The following is a 21,389-nucleotide window of genomic DNA, read 5'->3' on the forward strand; positions in this document are numbered from 1 at the left end:
CATTTTCTATTTTCTTTCTCTTAAGAAAAGAAAAAAAAAAACCGTCTAAAATTTCACTTTGGAGGCTTTGCCTCCTTGGAGACCCTTTCATGTGCTGCTCGAGTTTCATTCTGGAATCCCTGTCATTTGATGACAGGATGTGTGAGGTTTGGAGATGTGGGAGAACTGCGGGGTTTTTTGTTTTTTTTTTTTTTCATTTGCAGAAGAGAGAGATTGATTCTTTGATTTTCCCACAATGTTTCTTATCTCCTGATTTGGCCGCAGTGGAACATTACATCCTAGTTCATCCGTCAGGCCCCGGATTACTGATTCCGAATAAAACAGGCGCGCGAAAGGGTCCTGGATTGTGGTTCTGGTCACGATCGGGTGGGGCCTGTGTCCCCGGGTGGCCCTCACCACCGACCCAGGAGGAGTGCACTGCCATGGCCCTCGTGTTCCTTCTGAGTCCTTTGCAACAAGCAATGAGTGCTTTTATTAACAACAACAACAAAAGTAGTAATAATAAAACAAAAGTCGCAGGTCAGTCCTGATAAACTGTAACATGCGACGCTTGTAAACACCTCTTGAATCTGCTTTGTGCATCATCTGGATTGCTAACATTTCGTCTCGTCTGGACACTTTTGCAGGCAGCACACTAGTGGCTCAGTTATTCAGGTGGCTCCCAGAGATTCCAATGGCTGGGTTAGGGCGGGTGGTGATGCACACGGCATCAGCGGGTTCAACTCTGGGCCACAGGTCGTTTCTCCTCAAGAGACCAAGCGATGGGGCAGCGGGAGCACAAATGAGACGCTGAGTCCCAGGGGCAGAGAGCCCCCCTGCCCCCGGGGTGCTGGCACCCCCCCCCGTCCCCCACCATCTCGTCTCTCTGAGCTGGTTTTTTGCCGCACGTCCTGCACAAACATAGAGGTGAATGCATGGTGGCTTTATAGAATCCTAACCTGCCCCCCCAGGGACAGAATCTATCTCACCTGCAGACTCACCCGTGCACGTGTCCGCTCCCACGCTGCCAGCTTGGCGGCCTGCACCTGTGCACACCAACAGACGACTCTCCTGTCCCCTCACTCATGGAGCCGTGCTGCCCTCTCCCCGGTCCCCCGTGTCCCCTGGGCCTCATCGTCCGTGTCCCCCTCCCCCACCAGCTGTTCGCATTGGGGATACCAATGGTGAAAGAGTTAGAGACACGAGAATATAGTTCTGGAGACCAGTAGTTCCTGCACGAAGGGGATGAATTTGCCAGGCGGGGGCTGGGTTTTCTGGGGTCAGAGTTGCTTTTAATCTAAACCATCCCTCAGCGACCTCCTCATTCATTTGTTTCCCGGCATGTACACCCTGTGCTTACCAGCTCCTTCCCAGTCTCTGTGTGTGTGTGTCTCTCTCTCTTTCTCTCTTTCGTGATCTCCACAGTCTGTTCCACGCTCACATGTTACTTCTAATACAGAAATGTCTTCCTTCATGTCGCTCTCGTCTTTTGTGTTCATATGAACAGCTTCGTCTTTACCGACACCCCTCCAATCTCTGGGGCCCGGCCAGCGCTTTCCCTGGGCCTCACTTGGACCCAGTGGCACCCGTGCCCCTGTGTGTACTCACGGGGAAGACACGGAATGGAGGAAGTGAGATTTTTGAAACAGGTGCCCTCAGGGAGCACAGCCCAGCCTATGCACAGACACGCCAGCCGCATGGCCCATCTTGTTGGTGCATTGCCGAAAAAATGCCTTATTCACTGCAGTTGGCTGGTTGAAGTCGGTCTCTATATTCCAACCTACTCATTTGGATTTCTAAAAAGCAAAGACTTCAGGAAGGGATAAATGCTATTCGTGCTTCGTAGACCGGAGACAGACTTGCGTGTCCGTAGACTTTCCTTGGCCACAGCATCATCACGCGTCTCTACGATTAACCATGACCCCTTGTCGGTGGAAGAGACTTTCACTCGCTCTCACACCACAGTCTGTCAGGTTGCCCACAGCCTCATGTTGCCCTGATCGTCCCTGAAGGGCGACGGATATTTGCCCTTCTTCCAGGCTCTCCCGCTCTCGCTAGACTTCACGGATGCGGCAGACAACCCTTAGGCTGGACTAAGCCATAGGGAGCCCGTCCACACTAGTCGGGAAAGGCATCACAGCTTAGAGAGCAAAGCTGTGGGGTTTAGAATCCCAGCCATGTCTCTGAATAGCACGGGAAGCTTCAGTTACTTCTCTGCCGCCTCAATTTCCCACCCATAGAGCGGAATTAACCATACCTACTGGATCCAGACTGTAAGCAAGAGCAGAAGTAAGAGTCACATAATGCAAGTAGCATGTAGTGAAAGGTACATCATAATGCTGAGTAATCGTGCAGTAATGCTTTCTACTAATTTTCCCCAAGCGTGTAACCAGCTTGGACTTCTATTCCATGGGATTTCCCTATCGGGGGACAGGTGATGCAGACGGTTAGAATTACGCGCCCAGGGCCATAGAACAGAGCAGTAGCAGGGCCCTGACCTGGATTCTCTCAAGGGCCTAGCTTGCAAATGCTGGGCAACCCCCCCCCCCCGGCCAAACCACCCCTACAGGGTATGCAGGGGCATCTATCTTTACTCCAAAATCACTGACCAGTGCAGGCGATGGCTCCTGCAAGACAGGGAACCATATCTCCATCCCCGTGGGTTTTCTGGGCCGCTGCCTGCAGAGAGATGATCTCCCAGAATGACGTGGCTAGGCACAGTCGGCCGGAATCATCTGTCTTCCTCCTTTATGTAACACAGTGTCCTGCAAATAGTGTTTTGGGATTCTGTGGCTGGTGCCTTTTTTACAGTTATCCCATCGATAACTCCCTACCAGAGATCCAGGGTAGCTGGGAAACTGCCCACAGAGCTCAGTGCACTTGGGCTATCTGTAAATTCCAGAGGAGGGAGGAGGGGGGCAGGGAGCAGAGTGGGTTCTCAGTCAGCATGGCGCATGCTGGGTCCATGGTGTTTCAGAGCGGGGAGAGCTGGGGAAGGAGAAGCTGCATACCGCGGTCTCACAGATGGCCTGGGTCAGCAGGAGGTACAGAGAAATGAGGGGCGGCAGGTTCCTGCAGCTGTCAAGCCCTGAGAAGCCATTTAGTTGGCAAACAGCTGAACAGCTGCCTGACGGCGTTTCTGACTTTAACCAGTGTTTGTCTGAGCCTCGACTGTGTTCGCAGCTACAGCCCTACGTTGATTTTTATCTCGCCTTCGCCGCCCGGGGACCTTCTCTCCCCAAACTGGGAAGGAAATTGGCTCCTGTCGCCCCTGAGTTGCTTACCCCTGGATCCACAGGTTGCCCTCACAAAATTCGAAACCCTGTGCTAGGAAACACGCCCAGCCCAGCCGCTGATTGAGGGGGTGGGCAGGGAGAGAGAAGAGCAGACGCTGAGGGTCTCGCTCTGAAGGCCTGGTGAGGTGGGGGGCCCAGCCCGAACACGACGCTGCTGGAGACTTGACTCCTCTGCAGGTGGGATGTGCTTTCCCTGTGACTCCCCAGCTTGGCTCTGTGCTTCAGCTGCCATGGCTGTCCGGGCACCAGAGTCCCTTCTCAGAGAGTCCCTCGTGCCCCCCCACCCTGTCAAAGAGGGGTTTGGCTGGCGGGTGTCTCCCAAGGCACAAGCCAGTCTCTTGCTGTTTTAGAGCTGAGATTTCAGGACATCGTGGCGTTCCCATCTCACTTCTGGTAGCTGCCTCATTGTTTCCCAGGGCTTCTCTGGGCCTTGGATTGCCTCATGGATTGTGTTAGCCAGGCCCAAATTCCAGAACTTTCCATCCTCCTTGGGAGCCCTCAACGCTGACCACTAATTCATGATAGGGAAGACGTGGGCATTCTATTGAGGTCAGCGCCTGCCCTCCCCTGTGAGGCCGTGTGCAGACAGGATCCAGGGGATGCAGAGGACGAGGAAGATGTGGGCATTCTGCCACAGCGTCCCCCCTGATCCCCAGCCAGCCGGCCTCTTCTTGTCCCCGGCTCTGTGTCCCTCTCCAGGGAGACACATGCTCACTGCTTCTTCCTCATCTGCCATGGCAGCATTTCTTGCAGGGAGCTGACCCCAAGTAAAGCTGTAGCCCAAAACACCTCACTTAGGCTGAGTTCAGAAATGCCACTTCAGGACAAATCCTTTCTCCAGGAGCTGTTGGCTCCTTGGAACTTCTCAGGACGTTGCTCAGGTTCGGAAGAAGGTTCTCCGTCAGCAGGGTGCTGACCGTTGACCTGTGGACCATATGTAACACCATCTTTGTGTTGCAATTCTAGTGAGGACCGAGTCATTGAGCACTACAAGAAACTGAACGGCCAGACCAGAGGTCAAGCAATTGTAAAGTAAGTGGCCTCTCCCAGTGCCCACGAGGCTGTGTTTGTGTGTGTACATATAGCATGTGGCAGGGTTGTTCAGTTCTGTTCGCAAAGACACATAACTCCCGGGGGGTGACGAGGGTTCAGTTTCAATTTTCAGGTAAATAATCACTCTGAGAGCTTTGTCACGCACACACGCGCACACATAAATATGTCTCTGATTCCAGACCTGCCGAATAACCACCTGTGTGTGTGTGTGTGTGTGTGTGTGTGTGTGTGTTCTCTCTTCCCAGCTACATGAGCATCGTGGAGTCTCTCCCAACCTACGGGGTTCACTATTATGCAGTGAAAGTAAGTACCAACCCTGCCCTAAAAAAAAACAGAAACACTTCTCAGTTTTTCCTTTTTAATCTTACTGAAGATTTTGGGGGGTGGGGACGGATAGGCATGATAGAGGACTTGCTCGAGATGATTGTGTGCTGAGGAGGGTTGGGCGCTGGAACATTCCCCCCACGTCGGAAGACTTGATGCAGTCACTTTCCAAAACTCATGTTCTCTTATGCAAAGTGGGTATAATGAGTCCCTTCTTCCTCTGATTCTCAGAAGAATCCTGGGACGTCAGGACCGCAGAGCCTCTCAGTAGGACGATTCCCTCTGAAGGCAGTGAACTGTGGAGAACAAAAACCTTAAGCAGAATCAGCAATGTTTTTCTTGGTGGTCAAATGCCACACAGGCAATTTTGGAGGAGGAGGGCCGGCATTAGAGGCTGACAAATTAAGTACATGGCTGTTTAAGAAGACAAGATGTGTCTTCTTAAATGTTGTGATGGCAAGTCTCATGGAACATGAACCCTATGCTCAATTTTTCTTGGTTTTACCGTAATGCTCCACACTGGGATCCCTTCATTGAAATAATAGATAATGACATGCCCGTGTGCCCTTATCTGTGATGAGACAGGATAATTTCCCTCCTTTAATTGACCCCAACATGGAAAGATTAAGTCCTTGCCCAAAGTCCAGCTGAAATGAAAACATTTCTGAATGCTAGACAGTTCAACCAGCCAACCTGAGATTCGCTTGCCCGTTTACCAGTTTCTCTCCCCGTGTTTCCATCCAGCTGTATTTTTAATTCCCTTGGACTAGAACGTACTCTCTGCTACGTTTATCTTTGTGTCACTCATTGCGGCTCGCACAGCACTTTGTGTGTTTCGTTGCCTGTATCTTCCACTAAAGTGCAGCCTTCTCATGGCCAGGACAGTGTGTTGCATTCCTTTTTTCATTCCCGGAGCCCTGTAAGTGCCTGGCACATAGTAGATACTCGGTAAATATTGACTAAATAAGTGTTTATTGAGAATTAAATTGGGTAGTTGCATTTCCCCCTTCCGTGATGGTAATGAATGTTGGAACTGTATTTGCGGAGCCTGGTTATGAGGCACACGCGGGAACCCCAGTCCTACCCAGCAGCTCGGCTGAGGTCTTTTTTTCAATGTTTATTTATGTTTGAGAGACACAGAGAGAGCGCGGGGGAGGAGCAGAGAGAGAGGGAGACACAGAATCCGAAGGAGGCTCCAGGCTCCGAGCTGTCAGCACAGAGCCCGACGCGGGGCTCCCACTCACGAACTGTGAGATTATGATGTGGGCCCAAGTCAGATGCTTCACCGACTGTCAGCTCAGGATCTTTTAAAGCCGGAAATGGTTAAATTCTTCCTGATGTCCTACCAAAGCTCTCCCCACCGAGGGAAGCCTGAATCCCTCTTCTCCATCATTCATGGAACTCTTAGAACTGTCCCAGCCATTCCTGCCCAGAAGTTCTCAGCTGTAAATCTGTCATGAGGAGTATCCCGTGGCCTTTTTAGCGTCTCCTGTCCCACTCGAGGAAGGTGAATCCACTGTGGAGACCAGCTCTCTATGAGGTGGCACCTTGAGATGTGCCCATTGAAGTCAGCGGGTAGTCGGCTCCCCCAAGGGAAATTGGACACTTTATGATATGACCTGAGGCTCACAATTCCCCACGCTGGCTGCCACCGTTCCACACACAGCCAGTGAGGGTTGTAGAGTCTACATCCCCGTCACCATCTGGTTACCATAAAGGAAATCTTGGGATCCAACAATAGTTGTTACACATTTCATAGAAACTCCTCTCCGTTGTGGGAATATTCTGTGGGGACGTGCAGCAAAGGGGGCTGTGCCCAAGAATAGGGACAAGAAATCCCCTGGACTAGGCTCTCTCATCTGCTGTCTGTTCATAATTTGAGCTCACTTCCATCGCTCATACTGAGAATAGAGATTCTGAAGTTCACCCCTCCGGCCCCCCCGACGAAAGTCTGTTGGAAGACTGTTGGACAGACAGACATCTGTTGGAAGACAGATGTTAGACTGCCGAGAGAGATTGTCATGGATAGAGTGGATGTCTCTGCGCAGGGACGTCATCCAGTCTTTTACTTGCGTAAACCCGTGTCCCATCTCTTCGTCAGCCCTGGAGTTTGACAGCAAGGGAGCCTGTGATACATATATGCTTTCTGCCTTACAATAAAACTTCAGGAACGTGCTTTTCTGCAGTTTGCGAGAGACCAGAAACAGACCTTGTGATTTCCAGAGTGCCGGAAGTGCTTGTGTGTTGGCCTCTTGGGACCTCCAGGCTGAAGCCAGGGCTCTCCTCCTCAGGTGGAGACAGAGCACACGTATCCACGCAAGCCCAAACGACTGTATCGAGCCCCGCCAGTCGGTAGCCTCCCGATTTCACAGCTGCCGTATTCTCTGGTGTGGTGACACCCAAAGCTGTGGTGGCACTGAGTCCCCTCCTGTGTCGCTCTCAGAGACTGATGTAGGACACACAGACACTTTCCAGGGACAGAGCTTTTTATACCTTTAAAGGACTATCTTAGGAAATTACATACCCTGAAACTTTTAAAAATTCAAAACGTGTTTCTCTGCCCTTTTATCTTTGCGCTTACCTTCAAATAACTCGTGAGGATTTAAAAACCGTGAAGCCAATTTCGAGTTGTCGAGACAATGGGGGTCCGCGGTTATTCGCAGGTGCGGCAGTTAGGACAAATCTAGGGGAAGGCTGCTGGGGATGCCTTGTGTCAGCTCCTAGCATTCGGGACCTTTAGTTAACAGCTCAGACCCCTCCTCCTTGGATGTAGGATCACACTTTACAATCTGGTGGCAAGAGATCTCTATTAAAGGAGTGAGCAGAGGGGCTTGGTGCTTCTGATTCGGTTCCCAGAAGGTCTGGGCCTTGATTTTGCTACTTTGTCCAAGATGGCACGAGTCACACAATCCAGCTGATCTCTTAAGGGGAGCAGGGACTGCAGGGTGGCCCCCGCCCACCCTGCACTGCCATTGGTCTGCTGGAGGGCTGGGGGGCGGGCCCTGAGTAGAGCAGGACCAACCGTTTGCTTTGATTTCTTGGTCGTTAAAATTGGAGGAATCTTGGGGTGCCTGGGTGGCTCAGTCAGTTGAGCACCCGACTTCGGCTCAGGTCGTGATCTCACGGTCCGTGGGTTCGAGCCCCGCTTCAGGCTCTGTGCTGACAGCTCAGAGCCTGGAGCCCCCTTCGGATTCTGTGTCTCCTTCTCTCTCTGCCCCCACTCCCCACTGTCTGTCTCTTTCTCTTTCGCTCTCTCTCTCTCTCAAAAATAAACATTAATTTTTTTAATTTAAATTGGAGGAATCTTTAAATGCGTGTTACCGAGTGCAAGAAGCCAAGCCGAAGGCTACATACTGTATGATTCCAACTAGATGACATTCTGGAAGAGGCAAAACTGGCTTCCAGAACCTGGGAGGGGGGAGAAGAAGGGGTGAAGAGGCAGTACAGAGGATTTTTAGGGCAGTGAGGCTACCACTCTGTATATTATCATCATGGTAGATACACATCATTATGCATTTGTCCAAACTCACAGAGTTCACCACCAAGAATGAACTCTAATGTAAACTCTGGACTTTGGGTAACCATGATGTATCCGTGTAGGTTCATCAAGGTGTAATGAACGTTCCCCTCCGGTGGGGGAGGTTGACAGTGGGGGAGGTTCTGCATGTAGGGGGGTGGGAGGGTATGGGGAACCTCTGTACTCACCTCTCCATTTTGCTGTGAACCTCAGACTTCTCTAAAAACAATTAAATCTTAAAAAAAAAAAAAAAGTTTTTTAGAGGAGTCCCCTTCCATGGTGTTCATGGTCCCTTCTAGCTGTGACAGTCGATGACCGTTTCTCTGCTCAGAAGGTCGTTTTATGAGAATGCTCAGCATCTCTCGGATTCTCTTGAAACCCAAAGCCTTACAAGGAGGACAAAGAACAGGCCTTCGCTACCTACTCATAAAGGGGGAAGCACCGCAGCGTGCTGCTGGCTGGGAACAGAGCTGGGTCCCGACCCCAGGGCATGCTCCAGGGCACTGGTTCACATAACTGAGCACAGTCTGATGAGGGGGCACATCTGTTAAGTGAAAAGTAGGAGGTGGGCTCCATCCATGTCAAGGGATTTACGTTTTCCTTTGTCATCGGACGAGCCCAGAGGCCTTCTCTCCGTCCCTGTGTGTGTTCTCTGGCCCTGTATTTACCCATACTCCTTTCGATGTCCTAGGACAAGCAGGGGATACCGTGGTGGCTGGGACTGAGCTACAAAGGAATCTTCCAGTATGACTACCACGATAAAGTGAAGCCGAGGAAGGTAAGCATGGTCTCCTCTGTGGGTGTCCGGCTCTCAGAGAGAAGTGAGTAAAAATATTACACGATGCAGCCTCAGGGCCTCCAGGTTTACCAATCCCCAGCTAATTGGAGTGTATACAAATTACTCCACAGTAATCCAGTCTGAGTTCCCGGGTAAATTTTTTTTTTCCCGGTCACTAGGGAAACCTGAGCTGTTATAATTATTTAAGGTAAGGAGACTGGCCCAGCTCTCCCAAAGCAGATTGGCAAAAGGGCTTTGAAGGACTGTCCTATTTGTTCATTTCCTAGGGGGGGAGGGCGGGGGTTTCGTGTACTTGGGAAAGGGAGAGAACACCTCTCTTCAATCTTGAGGCCAATCTGAGCTTTTACAAAGCTGCTTTATGTGTTTCTTTGTGTTTTTTGTTTTGTTTTGTTTGTTTTAAACATTTTGTTTAATATTTATTTTTGAGAAAGAAAGAGCATGAGCAGGGGAGGGGCAGAGAGAGAGGGAGACACAGAATGTGAAGCAGGCCCCAGGCTCTGAGCTGTCAGCACAGAGCCTGACACAGGGCTCAAGCTCACGAGCCGTGGGATCATGACCTGAGCCGAAGTCGGACACTTAACCGACTGAGCCACCCAGACGCCCCTTGTCTTGTTTTGTTTTGTTTTGGATGCTGGGGAGCTAAAAGAAGAAATTGTAGGTCAAAACAGGGTGAAAAATAAGGAAGAGTTAGAGGCATTCCTGCAAATCCGGTAAATATTTTAAGGCGTATTAGAAGCGATCAGAAATCTGGAAAAAATAAGGTCATCTGCCAAAAAAACAAGGGAAGCAGGACAGGGTCTGCAGAGTCATTGTAAATACAAACCAGAGTGTTTGAAAGGGGCACAGTGCTTGAATTTTCTCTGTTTTCATTTACACACATTTTTCAGACCAGAACAAATTGAAAAATTATAATGGAAAAATATCTCTGGGCCAGAGCTGTCATTCAGATCGTCTGGCAGAGAGTAATGGAGAGACGGTTTGCAGTTCAGACCCCGAAATACATATTAAAAGTCTATCAAAACCACACTTGCTTTAGGAGGGAGAAAGCAGTATTGGTCCATTATGTCATTCCAGATTGCTTTCCAAGCTTCTTTATCCACGAACAGGACTGAAATCCATACTACGTATCCGAGCTTATCGTAGACTATCCGCTGAACATCTGCCCTTAGCCAGCTTCTTTATTAAAATGATAGGGGGAAAAAAAAAATGGCCCCATGCTGGGGAGGATTTTCACTCAATTGATCAGTAAGTCAGTCAAGTTCAAAGAAAAGATCGCGAGCCAGTGAGGGGGGACTTCTCCCTCGGGGACAATTCAATAGGAACCTGCCTGTCCAGGGGCACACTGTTTCGTGGCTAAATCCAAAACCTCTTGGGTTTCTCCTTAAACGCTGCAAGGCATGAATTAGACCCCGAGTTATTTTTACTCTGTGTTTTCCTCGGTCACGGGGTCTATGCTTCTTCCACACTGTCTGTTTCTTCCTGTTTTCCCTCTGCCCCTTTTCCACATGGCCTTTTGTAAGCTTCTTTGTTTTTTTTTTCTTCTTGCATTCACTTTTCCCTCCCTCTCTCTTTTGACATCCCTCGTCCTCTCCTTTCAACCTGCCTGGCCTTTTTTTCCTGCTCACAAGAGCCATGAACCCTCCTAGATCCTTGGACAAAACCCTGGTCACGATCCCTCAGGCCTGTGATCACCTACGCTGGTGGAAGGTCCAGGCCAGTGTGCACCGCAGACAGTGACCAGGGTTTGTCAAAACGCAGCAGTTGAATTTTGCTTTCCCTGTGCGCATCGGAAAGACAGGCTCACAAGCATTCATCGGCGTTCAGGTTTTAATTTATTAATATGCTTACGCCTGCTTTATTTCTCTAATTGAGATACTCATGAAGATTGCGGAATTAATGGGATAGCACTTGACAGATCGGGGCACCGCGTCCCCGGTGCACCCACCATGTCCCAGACGCTCTGTAAATTGTAACTATCCCTGTCGGACTGTGCAGCAGGCTTCAGGATCAGGACAAGTAGATGCCACGGGCGGGGGGGGAGGGCGGGCGGTGATCAGCCATTGAATGAGAGAATTTACTCTCATGTGTTATGCAGGTCAGCCAAAGAAAAATGTTAAAGGGTCGGTAAATTTATTCAGGGTATTGGCTGTACTCAGACTGAGTTGTTATTGGAAACGGCTGATGCTTCCGTGGCCTCTGAGGACGGAGTTGGGATTCTTGAGTCTCCTACTAATTGAAGGGCAAGCCAAGCCATCGGAGTCCCCGCACACCATTCATTCGCTCAGAAAAACGTTTGTTGCGTACTTGCTCTGTGCCCAGCAGAGGGGACGGTGCTGAGGTTTGTCATGCGTCCAAGGCCTGGCCGGGCCCCTCGGGGAGCGAGGCAGGTGGTAATTGCGCCATTGGTGTTCCCAAGTGCTCGAAGAGAGGGTCGGTGAGGGCATTAAAGGAGTCAGGCCGTATAGGAGTCTCGCTGTCTTAGAAGCATCGCTCTGGTAGCATGTGCACGAGGGGCTGGAGAAAATCAGGACCGGAGTCGCAAACCCGGGGCATCCTCGCAGGAGCCTGGGCCAGAGCTGGCGGGGGGGCTCAGGCCTGGCTTCAGTCATAGGGGTGGAGAGGGGGACACAGAAGAGATGGTGAGAAGGTAGGTGGGACTGACCAGTTGTAGGAGGCGCGAGGGTGGCAGTCGGAGCAGGGGAATCCGAGATGGGTCCCAGCCAGAGCGGGGCGTGTGAGAGGATGTAAGGAGGGCACTGTGGGACATGCAGAGTTGGAGGCGTGATGGCACATCTGGGGTGCTGCTGGGGGTTCGGTTGGAGCTCCAGAGTGTCAGGAATTTCCCAAGCGTAACTGACCCAGAGACCGAACGGGCAGAGGAAAGGGACAGACCCTTGGCACGCTGTGAGCAGACCTCCGTTCCCCAACCATGCGTGACCTTCCCTGTGAGACGGAGGTGGGATCCGAACCTTACGTGATTTGGGGAGCCCTCTCTAAGATGTTAATGTGCAGTCTGAACGTGAAATAAGAACGGGCCTCTGCAAGGCCCGTGACAGGAAGAGAGGCCCGCGTTTCGTTAGCCTGACGAGCGTCCCTATCTGCAAAGACGTGGGGTGAGGTCTGCAGGGAAACCTGACCCAAGCCGGAGCCGTGGTTGGGGCCCGGCAGCAGGGGCAGGCGTCAAGTGCCCAGAGTCTGTCTCCAGGGCTCCAGGCCTGTGATTCTTGGTCTCAGTCGAATACTGGAAACTGACACGAAACTGTCTGAACATGCACGGGCCACAGTCACCCTGTTGCACTGCCCCCCGCCTCTGACCCTCCCGTTGCCCATCTAGAAGGCCTCGCAGACCGGTCCTACGTGCAGCTGGAGTTGAGGACCAGCACGGCCATCTGGGCTTCCTTTCTGAGCTTGGGGACGGTCGGCCCGGCTCCGCAGGTGTATCTGGCAGTGAGGCAGTGAGCTGCGGTGCCCCGAGGCACAGGTGCCAGGCTGGGCCAGCTCCCCGTGAGGGCGGCCCTCCAGCAGCACCGCTACTCTTGTTCAGGGGCCAGGCGCAGCACCGCCGCGGTGGGCCCCCAGCGCCACTCAGGAACCGCCCCCCCTCATCTGGAGTTCCTTCTGCAGCACTGGCTGTAGCTTCAGCCCAGGCAGGGGCCCTGCCTGACACTCTGACCCAGTTCCAGCAGCCGTGTCACATGGAACCAGCATTCTGGAAGCCAACATTCAAGTAGAGGCAGTGACGGGGTGAGCCTGCTGCCTTTCCCCTGGAGGGCCTGGAGGCATCCTGGGCTCTGCATCAGCACAGCCAGAGGCGCTCAGCAGCCGTCCTGCGAGAATCCACTCAAGCGTTTCCATATGATCCACCAAAAAAAAAAAAAAATTAAAAGGCCGGGAGCCCTAGCTGATTGCTGCCCAGAAATGGGCAGGACTCTAGCTTGTTCCAGGGTGTGCCTGGTTGGGTGCACTTTGCCATTCTGGTTGGCACTCTGAAGCCCCGGTGGCTTTGGGGGATGTGAAGCACAGGTTACCTCCCAGGTGGAGTGGAGAGAACGTTTCGGTCCTTGCCTAGTCACACGCTCCTACCTGCTCCCCGCACTTTCTAAACAGATGGGCTCCAGCTTGCAGAAGAAGCTGCTGCTGTTTGTCAGAAGAAAACCAGCTTCTCTGTCCTCCGGGCACACGTGTCGGGAAGAGGTAGACACGTGGGGACACCCGAAAACCGTGTTTTGGCTTTTGTCTACGTTCAGAAGCTCAAGGCCAACTTCAGAGATGTTTTAGAACTACATGTGCAGAAAAATAGCGCGCACTCCCCCAAAAAAGCTCAAAAAAATCAAAATGGAACTAAATCAAAATAGAAATTTATAATTCATTCATGTGCCCCAGAACATGGACCCTTGCTTGCATATGTGAGTTTGTTTTTTTTTTTAATTTTTTTTTTAACGTTTATTTATTTTTGAGACAGAGAGAGACAAAACATGAACGGGGGAGGGGCAGAGAGAGAGGGAGACACAGAATCAGAAGCAGGCTCCAGGCTCTGAGCCGTCAGCCCAGAGCCCGACGCGGGGCTCGAACTCACAGACCGTGAGATCATGACCTGAGCTGAAGTCGGACGCTTCACCGACTGAGCCACCCAGGCGCCCCATTTTTTTTAATGTTTATTTTTGAAAGAGAGAGCATGAGTAGGGAAGGGCAGAGAGAGAGAGGGAGGCAGAGAATCCCAGGCAGGCTCTGCAGTGTCGGCACAGAGCCCAGTGCAGGGCTTGAACCCACAAACCTTGAGATCGTGACCTGAGCCAAAATCATGAGTTGGACATTTAACAGTCTGAGCCACACAGGCGCCCCTATTATAAGCTCTTAAATATCCTGCCACCAGCTCTCATCAAATCCTTCCGTTCCTCCCGTTCACCCAGTGACGAGTTCCCTCTCACCCTGGGTCTGCCTCCCCACTCCTGAACCCCAAGATGTTTTTACTAAAATACCGTGTCACACTTTGCAACCTCCCTCTCGGCTCCCTCAGCTCACCTGTGTTGCTTCCACCGCTGTGGTTAGACAGCTTGTGCGCACAGTTGAGAATGTAGCCCGCGAGTTCGGGAGCAGCAGCGTCCACGCGTCTGACTTTGTGGGTTTGGCACTGGTGAGAAGAGGGGAAGGAGGGTCCCGGCAGTCAGAAAATAAAATCTTGCAGCTGCCGAGATGATGCTATCCCATTTTCTCCTAGCTACCACATCCCATGGTGGCGTGCGCGTGCTTGTGTGCGAGGGGAGCCCTGCCTGGCCTAAGTAAGAGGTTCTCGATTTCCAAAGTGGCCGTCCTGCCGGCCTCAGGGAATGATGCAACCTTGTCGGCTCGGCACTGGGGCACCCGGGGTGAATCTCGAGCTTCATCTTAGTTTGCGTTTATGGCCAAAGAGACGTGAGTTGAGTTCCAGCGGCGCAAAGGGACTGTGGGTGGTGATGTGCCGCGGATCAGCTGCCCCGTGGCTTTCAGATACCTGCACCGGCACAGGCAAGAGGTTTTCCTCTTTCCTCCTTGGGAACGTTGGAATGAAAATTAAACGACAGATTTGAGGAGGCATTGGTTATTAACACTGGCAGAAGCAGCATCACGCCGGGCAGAGATGCTCAGGCTGGATGAAACCTGTCACATAGGGTTCTCTCTTTTAGAGGAGGACCTTGCATTCCTTAGAGCAAAGCCGAGAAAGTCCGAAAGCTGGAGCTCTGGGACAATGTGTCCCTTCCCTGAAGCGTGAGGACCAGAGGTGTTGGGACGTGATCCCACGCTCAGGACTCTGTTCCCACCAGGGCCACACTGAGCCACTCAGGAACTGCCACACCGCTGCAGTTTGCACTCTGAAGACCTGTGGATGCTCTGGCCCCGTGGAAGCATCAGAAGCCATCGTAAATTACAGGAGAAAAGGCTTTCCGAATGGGGCGCCAAGAAGGTGCAAGTGATCCCTCCTGAGGGCTGAGGCTGTAAGCGTTAGGGGACAAAGAGTACGAAACACGTGACTCCAAAAACCTCCCTAGAAAGAGTCTGCAATATCTGTTAATCATCCTGTATGGCTGCAGCCCACTGGCCAGCCCCCATCTACTGAAATCCAGCCCCCGGGGGAGGAATGCCAGTGAGCTCCTTATTACATATTCAGCAGACAGCATTTACTTATTTATTTGATATGCAATTAGGGGCGCCTTTATGTACACTTAGACGCACAATTAGGAGCACTGCGGGGTCCCCTCTGAGACATTAGGAGAAGGAACCAGAGCCAGTGGTCTGCCCCCTGTCCCCCTGGGCAGGCGTGTAGCTTCCTGTGGCTCCCGAGAGCATTTCGGAAGCAGGGGCTTTAGCTCAGGGAATTGATGCATTACTGTCACCTCCCCAGATTAGTAAAGATTTTTGATGATGAGACAGGAAGAGAAAATAATATTTACAGGAAATATTCCATTAACTATGAACTGCGTCCCAGCGGAGTCGGCCGGCTTCAATTATTCAATACTAAGCACTCCATTAAGTGCCCTGCCGACTTACTGTTCCGCTTCTGTTTGGACGCACTTGACTCGTTGTCGGGCTGCTGAGCCCTCTGCCTTGGCAGGCCCTGGGTGGGCACCTCCCTCATTCCACTGTCAGGATCCCTCTCGGAAACCACGCCCTGTGCACCGCCCCCGGGGCAGGGGGGGGGTGCGGGGAGAACCCCACTGGATGCACTGAGCGTTCTTAGCATTTTGCCGCCTTTGCTCTTTCACGCTGTTGGGTCATAGGGCCCCCGCCGGTTGCCCCCCTCCAGTCCACAGATCTCCCTCCATGCAGACCCAGAAGGGTGCAGGGGCTGTGGGTGACAGACGCCGGCCACGGGTCAGCAATTACAGTGCAAGAAAGTTGAGGTGCCCTTCCCAGAACATCAGTACGAGACGTCCTGTTCCCGAAGCACCATTACCGGGTGTGGCTGAATTCTCTGTCTGGAATGGGAATCCCAGGCTCTCCTCCTGTACAAGAATTGCAGTCACCAGAAAGCACCGCGCTTTAGAACGTCGGTAGAGGGTGTGAAGTCTGAAATCCTCCCCCCAAAATGGTCCCCCTTTGAGAGGTGCCTCTTGTGGGCCCGGCACTGCTCTGGGCCCTACACTTGTCACAGCGAACCAAAGAGGCCTCGCTGTCACGGAGCTTACAGCCCAGCGGGGAAGACGGTGAGGAGATGGTGTAAAGTCCGTCTACAATATACGGCATCAGAGTATTCAGTTCTAGGAAGACAAGAAGTCAGAGCCAGGAAGAGTGAAGGAATGGATGGTCAGGAGTGGTCTCTCCAAGGAGGCGACGTTCCCTGTAGGAGGTGGCACATCAAACCCCTGGGAAGCAGGGGAGAATCCGCAGGAAGTACTTCCAGGATTCAGGCCGGTGGGGAAGGGGAAGAAGCACGCAGAGAGGGGAGCTGAGCTAGGAGGCAGTGGGAGGAAGCTCTGTAGCTTGGGGAGGAGCCATCAGAGCCCTCACCAGGGGACCGGGGGCGGAGGCTAAGCCCCAGCATCCACCAATCACTAGATGTAGGTGACCCACAGACAAGGGGTCCTGGACTTGGGCGAGGTGGCTCCCCACAGCGGAGGGCGATTCCGGGAGAGGGGGTAGGTTCTACAGTCCCAGAGAGAGAGGCTGCTCCGTATGGCACCGTGCCTTTTTTTTTTTAATATTTATTTTTGAGAGAGAGTGTGTATGAACGGGAGAGGGGGAGAGAGAGAGGAGAGAGCCAGAATCCCGAGCAGGCTCTGCACGGTCAGCACAGAGCCCGACACGGGGCTCGAACTCATGAACTGCGAGATCATGACCTGAGCCGAAGTTGGACGCTTAACCCACTGAGCTCCAGGCACCCCAGCCCTGTAGCTTTTACGGCATGGTTCTCAGAGCGTGGCCGTGGACCAGCAGCATCCACATCAGCTGGGGACATGATCAAAATGCACACTCCATGTCTCCACTGGGGACGTGGGGACTCAGACCCTCAGAGGTTGGGGCTCGCGTTGTTTTCACAAGCCCTCAAGAGGTTCGGATGCCGCACGTGGTTTGCAGACTACTGCTCCACAGACAGGTCACAGGGAACTTTTTGTGATTCTACCTCGTGGTTAGTTGTGAAGATAGTCTCGTCAGAGTTAAAGTCAAACTCCCCCCTGGGGCAGCTCTATTTCAAAAAAAAAAAAAAAAAAAATCTTTGTAAGCCAGTGGTCCACAGCAAATCTCAAAATCTCCACCAACAAAGAATGTGGATGCTATTAATTCACTCACTCCCAGCATTTTCAGGGAAGTTGTGTGGCCACCCGTTCGCCGTGTGCCTCTCTTTTTATGTCCGTGAGATGGAGACTTGGAACGAGGCACCCTCGTCTGATTTTCTCCATCTTGAACGTTTCCATCTCAGAGTTTTATTTTCTGTCTCAAAACGCTGTTGCCCTTGACATAGCGAATATCGTTCATCTCTTTTATGCTGAGCAGGAGAGCCAGAATTGCCGGGAAGAGAAAACAGTGTCTCTTTGTTAAGAGGACGGATTTTTTTTTTTCTTGGTCGTAGGATCTGGGAACCCAAGGTCCTTCGGTTCCCACAAGTGCCGTGAAGGCCGTTCTGGAACCTCGTCCTGAGTTACCCAAAACGCCAAGGACACCAATCTGTATCTTGTGGCATTCTTGTTAAAACTGTCCCCACAATATTCACGCTGCCGTCAGACTGTCACTTTTGAAGAAGAGGAGGTCTGGGAGCAGAAGATAAAAGCACTGTGCCATCCAGGTGGATAATCCTCAGACAGAAGCTGTCATGGGAGAGCAGATTCTCTGCAGAGAGGCAGAAGGAGAGCAATGTAGTTATTCCTTTAGGAGATGCAGGTGCAAATCTCTCCTGGGGTGATCTGCTTGGAGGCACCTCTTGGAGGGGGGTGCACTTGGCCCTGAAGATCCCACCCAAAGGGCCCTGGGGTACTGGTTTCAGGGATTAGCCTCCAGGCCTGGCCTAACCCTTTGGTGCCACGTTCCTGTGCCCACCTCCTACCCTTATCTGTAGTGGTAAGATATCTGGTCTCATGGTCATGACCCCTCAGTCCTAATTCCAGCACTGCACCACAAGTCGTTTCCCTGGGCCTACGTTGCCTCAGCAGCAAGGCAGTTGATACAGACGATCAGGACTCTTGAGGTGGAGACAACCTAGAAACAGTTAAGGAGAGTGAAACAAGAGGCACCCTCATTGTAAAGCCCCAAAGGAGCAACTAATAAAAGGAGAAACGACAGAGAACATTTGCTCACAAAAGTGGTAGAGGGAGAAAATGTCCATTTAAAAAAAAAATTTTTTTTTTAATGTTAATTTATTTTTGAGAGAGAGAGAGACACCGAACATGAGCATGGGAGGGGCAGACAGAGGAGACACAGAAACGGAAGCAGGCTCCAGGCTCTGAGCTGGCAGCACAGAGCCTGACATGGGGCTTGAACCCACAAACTGCGAGATCATGACCTGAGCCAAAGTCTGACGCCCAGCGGACTGAGCCACCCGGGCGCCCCTAAAAAAATTTTTTTAATGTTTATTTTTGAGAGAGAGAGAGAGACAGAGCACAAGCAGGGGAGGGGCAGAGAGCGAGAAGGAGACACAGAATCGGAAGCAGACTCCAGGCTCTGAGCTGTCAGCACAGAGCCCAATGCAGGGCTTGAACCAACAAGCTGTGAGATCATGACCTGAGCCGAAGTCGGACGCTAAGCGGACTGAGCTACCGAGGCGCTGAAAGTGCCCATTTCTAAGCAGGTGAACCCCTAGCTGTCTTTGACTGTTGTCCAGTTTAGACAGAGCCTGAGGTGGACCTGATGAGATGAGCTGTTCTCCCTCCGAGACACGTCCGTCCCTTTTGTGATGCGTGAGTTCTCCTAGGGCTCAGTTACTTCCCACAGCAGTGCCTGGTCTCAGGCTTCTTGTCCTCCTGAAGCGGGCGGGCACGTGTGACAGCCCAAGGGAGGCCATATCAACCGCCAGGTTGATGGCATGGAGAGTAGGGGTCAAACACAGCCATTAGGTATTTAAAACACGCAAATAAACGCCCAGCTAGACAGGCCAGAGTCCCCTTGAGGCTGACTGGCTTCTAAATAAGTCACAGATTCCCATTATTCAGGGAGCCCCACTGACCTTGGATGCAGCTTGAAGAAGCAAATTAAAACCAAACACTGTTGTCAGACCCCAGACCTCTGCAGAGGGACATCCGGTAACCCCACCCACCCCAAAAGGAGCCATGATCCAGTAGTGACTTGGGAACAGATTTGGTTTCCCTGGCTTCAAACCCAAGACTTTGCTAGTCTAACAAGAACATTGACCGCCTGGGTCTCAAAAGGCTGATCTCTGTTATCTCACACGGTTTTCTAAAAACGGGTCCTTCCCGGGGCACCTGGCTGGCTCAGTCGGTTAACAATTCGACTTCAGTTCAGGTCATGATCTCGTAGTTGACGAGCGTGAGCCCTGCGTCGGGCTCTGTGCTGACAGCTCAGAGCCTGAAGCCTGCTTCAGATTCTGTGTCTCCCTATGTTTCTGCCCCTCCCCAACTCACGTTCTCTCTCTCTGTTAAAAATAAATAATTAAAAAATTTTTAATAAAAATAATAAATAAATAAATAAATAAATAAATAAATATGGGTTCCTTCCCTAGATAAAAACCGGGACAGTCCTGTAACTTGTCTGATCACTCCCAAGAAATAAATAAATACAAAGTCTCATGGTCACATTGAATAGCAAAATTAACTCTATGAAGTAATTAGAGTCCTAATACCCAAAGCTCCAAACCTGACTTCAAGTTAAATCTTCTCCCCTCTCCCGCTCACCTGGCCATCCTGCTCCTCGTCGTTTTGATTTCTTGAGCAGGAAGGAGCCAGTCAGCAGTTTGGGGATCCCCCCAACTTGAGGGGGCTCCCGTCAAGTTCTCCCGACGACCCTAGTGAGCACGGTCTCCAGTAAGTTTGCTGCAGGCACCCTCCACTTCCCTCCCCAGGTAGGGGGGAGGCTCACAACACCTCTCTCTCCCCCTAAAATCCTCCCTCAGTTTCCACCTTGCCAGACATTTTATACCCCAATTGAGGGTGAGGGGTTTGGGGGTTATCTCAACTATGAGGCTTAAAAATTTTTTAATTGTTTTAACTGCGATAAAATACACATGGAGTTTACCACCGGAACCATTCGTACGTGTCCAGTTTGTTGGTATTAAGTATATCCACATGGTTGTACAGCCAATCTCCAGAACTTTTTCACGCCTGAAACTCTGTCCCCCCCTCTAAACGACCACCTGCACGTGCACACGCTCCCGCCTCACCCCCAGCCCCTGGGACCCAGGGTTCTACTTCGTGTTTCTGTGAGTTGGACAGCTCTGGGAACTTCGTGGAAGTAGAATCATCGAGTGTTTGTATTTCTGTGACCATGGGGTTTTAGTATCAAAACCAGGACGCTTCAGACAGTGGAAGATGGCCCTCGTGAGCAGTCACACCATGACATCAGACCGACCAGGTCTGTCGCAGCAAAGCAAGGCGTGTGCTGGCCCGTCGAGTCTGTTCTTTACCCGTTTTTTGGCCTCTATTCCTGGGTGGTCTGCTTACTACCCATTGGTCTCAGCCAGTGTTTCCACTTTCATATTCTGTACACGGTTCTGCCCACAGAGCACAGCTCATCACAAACTTGTGTTGAGCCAAGTTGGGGAGACTCCAGAGAGCCCTGGCCAGTGAAATCCTGGACCATTTAACCACCCAGTTCTTTCCAGCATCACCAGCAGGTGTTTCTGACGGCTACATGAGGCTTTACGAGTCTCCTCACCAATTCCTGTAATCGTTCTAGGAAGTATTTCCTGCCATCAAATGTGGCCCATGGACTCCCCCCAGACGACAGCAGACTTAGCCTCCTTGTGCTGAATGTTCCTGTTCGGGCCTTTTATTAGGAGGGCAAAGAGCCAAAGGGGCTGTGGATGCCCGTCTCTCCAGGCCTCTTGTTCACCTGGAAACCAAAACCCAGCCCTTCGCGGTGATAGGCATTAGGGGCCCCAGCTGAGAGAATTGCCCTACGTGCGTGCACACATGTAGATCTTTAAGTACAGCCTTGACTTTATGCTTGCAGCTGTGGGGTGTGAAAACCCATAAAAAAAACAGATCACTGACCAGATTTCTCACCAGCCCGCTCCGGGAAAGACTACAGGTCACCCAGCAGCGGAGGAGAACATTCCCCCGGAGATGCCTCCACCCAGAGTTGTCAGGCAAGGGGAGATCAGGTATCATACGTAGAGGCCAACACAGCAGATCCGAGGGGAGGGGCCTGGTCAGAGGACCTTCCAACGGGTGAGGGATGCTTTATAGGGTGAAGGAACACCACTAGGGGGGGTGTGTTGAGGGGGCTTTTATCCTGGATGCTTGGCTCCTTTCAAGCAGTGGCTCCTTTCAAGTAGTTT

The 21,389-nt window shown here is 51.8% G+C and overlaps 1 protein-coding gene across 9 annotated transcripts in view; it reads left to right on the forward strand.

Moving 5' to 3' along the window:
* Positions 1–21,389, forward strand: part of FRMD4A (FERM domain containing 4A) — a 611,772-nt gene that overhangs the window by 514,974 nt on the left and 75,409 nt on the right. For all 9 annotated transcript variants that reach the window (XM_040451376.1, XM_040451380.1, XM_040451378.1 and 6 more), the window contains 3 exons: positions 4,242–4,307; positions 4,574–4,631; positions 8,861–8,947. In XM_040451376.1, the coding sequence (XP_040307310.1) occupies positions 4,242–4,307; positions 4,574–4,631; positions 8,861–8,947 (211 nt within the window). The remainder of the gene's footprint in view (positions 1–4,241; positions 4,308–4,573; positions 4,632–8,860; positions 8,948–21,389) is intronic.

Source organism: Herpailurus yagouaroundi, unplaced genomic scaffold (assembly GCF_014898765.1).
Source record: "Herpailurus yagouaroundi ecotype Mexico unplaced genomic scaffold, PumYag 203, whole genome shotgun sequence".
Classification (NCBI taxonomy): Eukaryota; Metazoa; Chordata; class Mammalia; order Carnivora; family Felidae; genus Herpailurus; species Herpailurus yagouaroundi.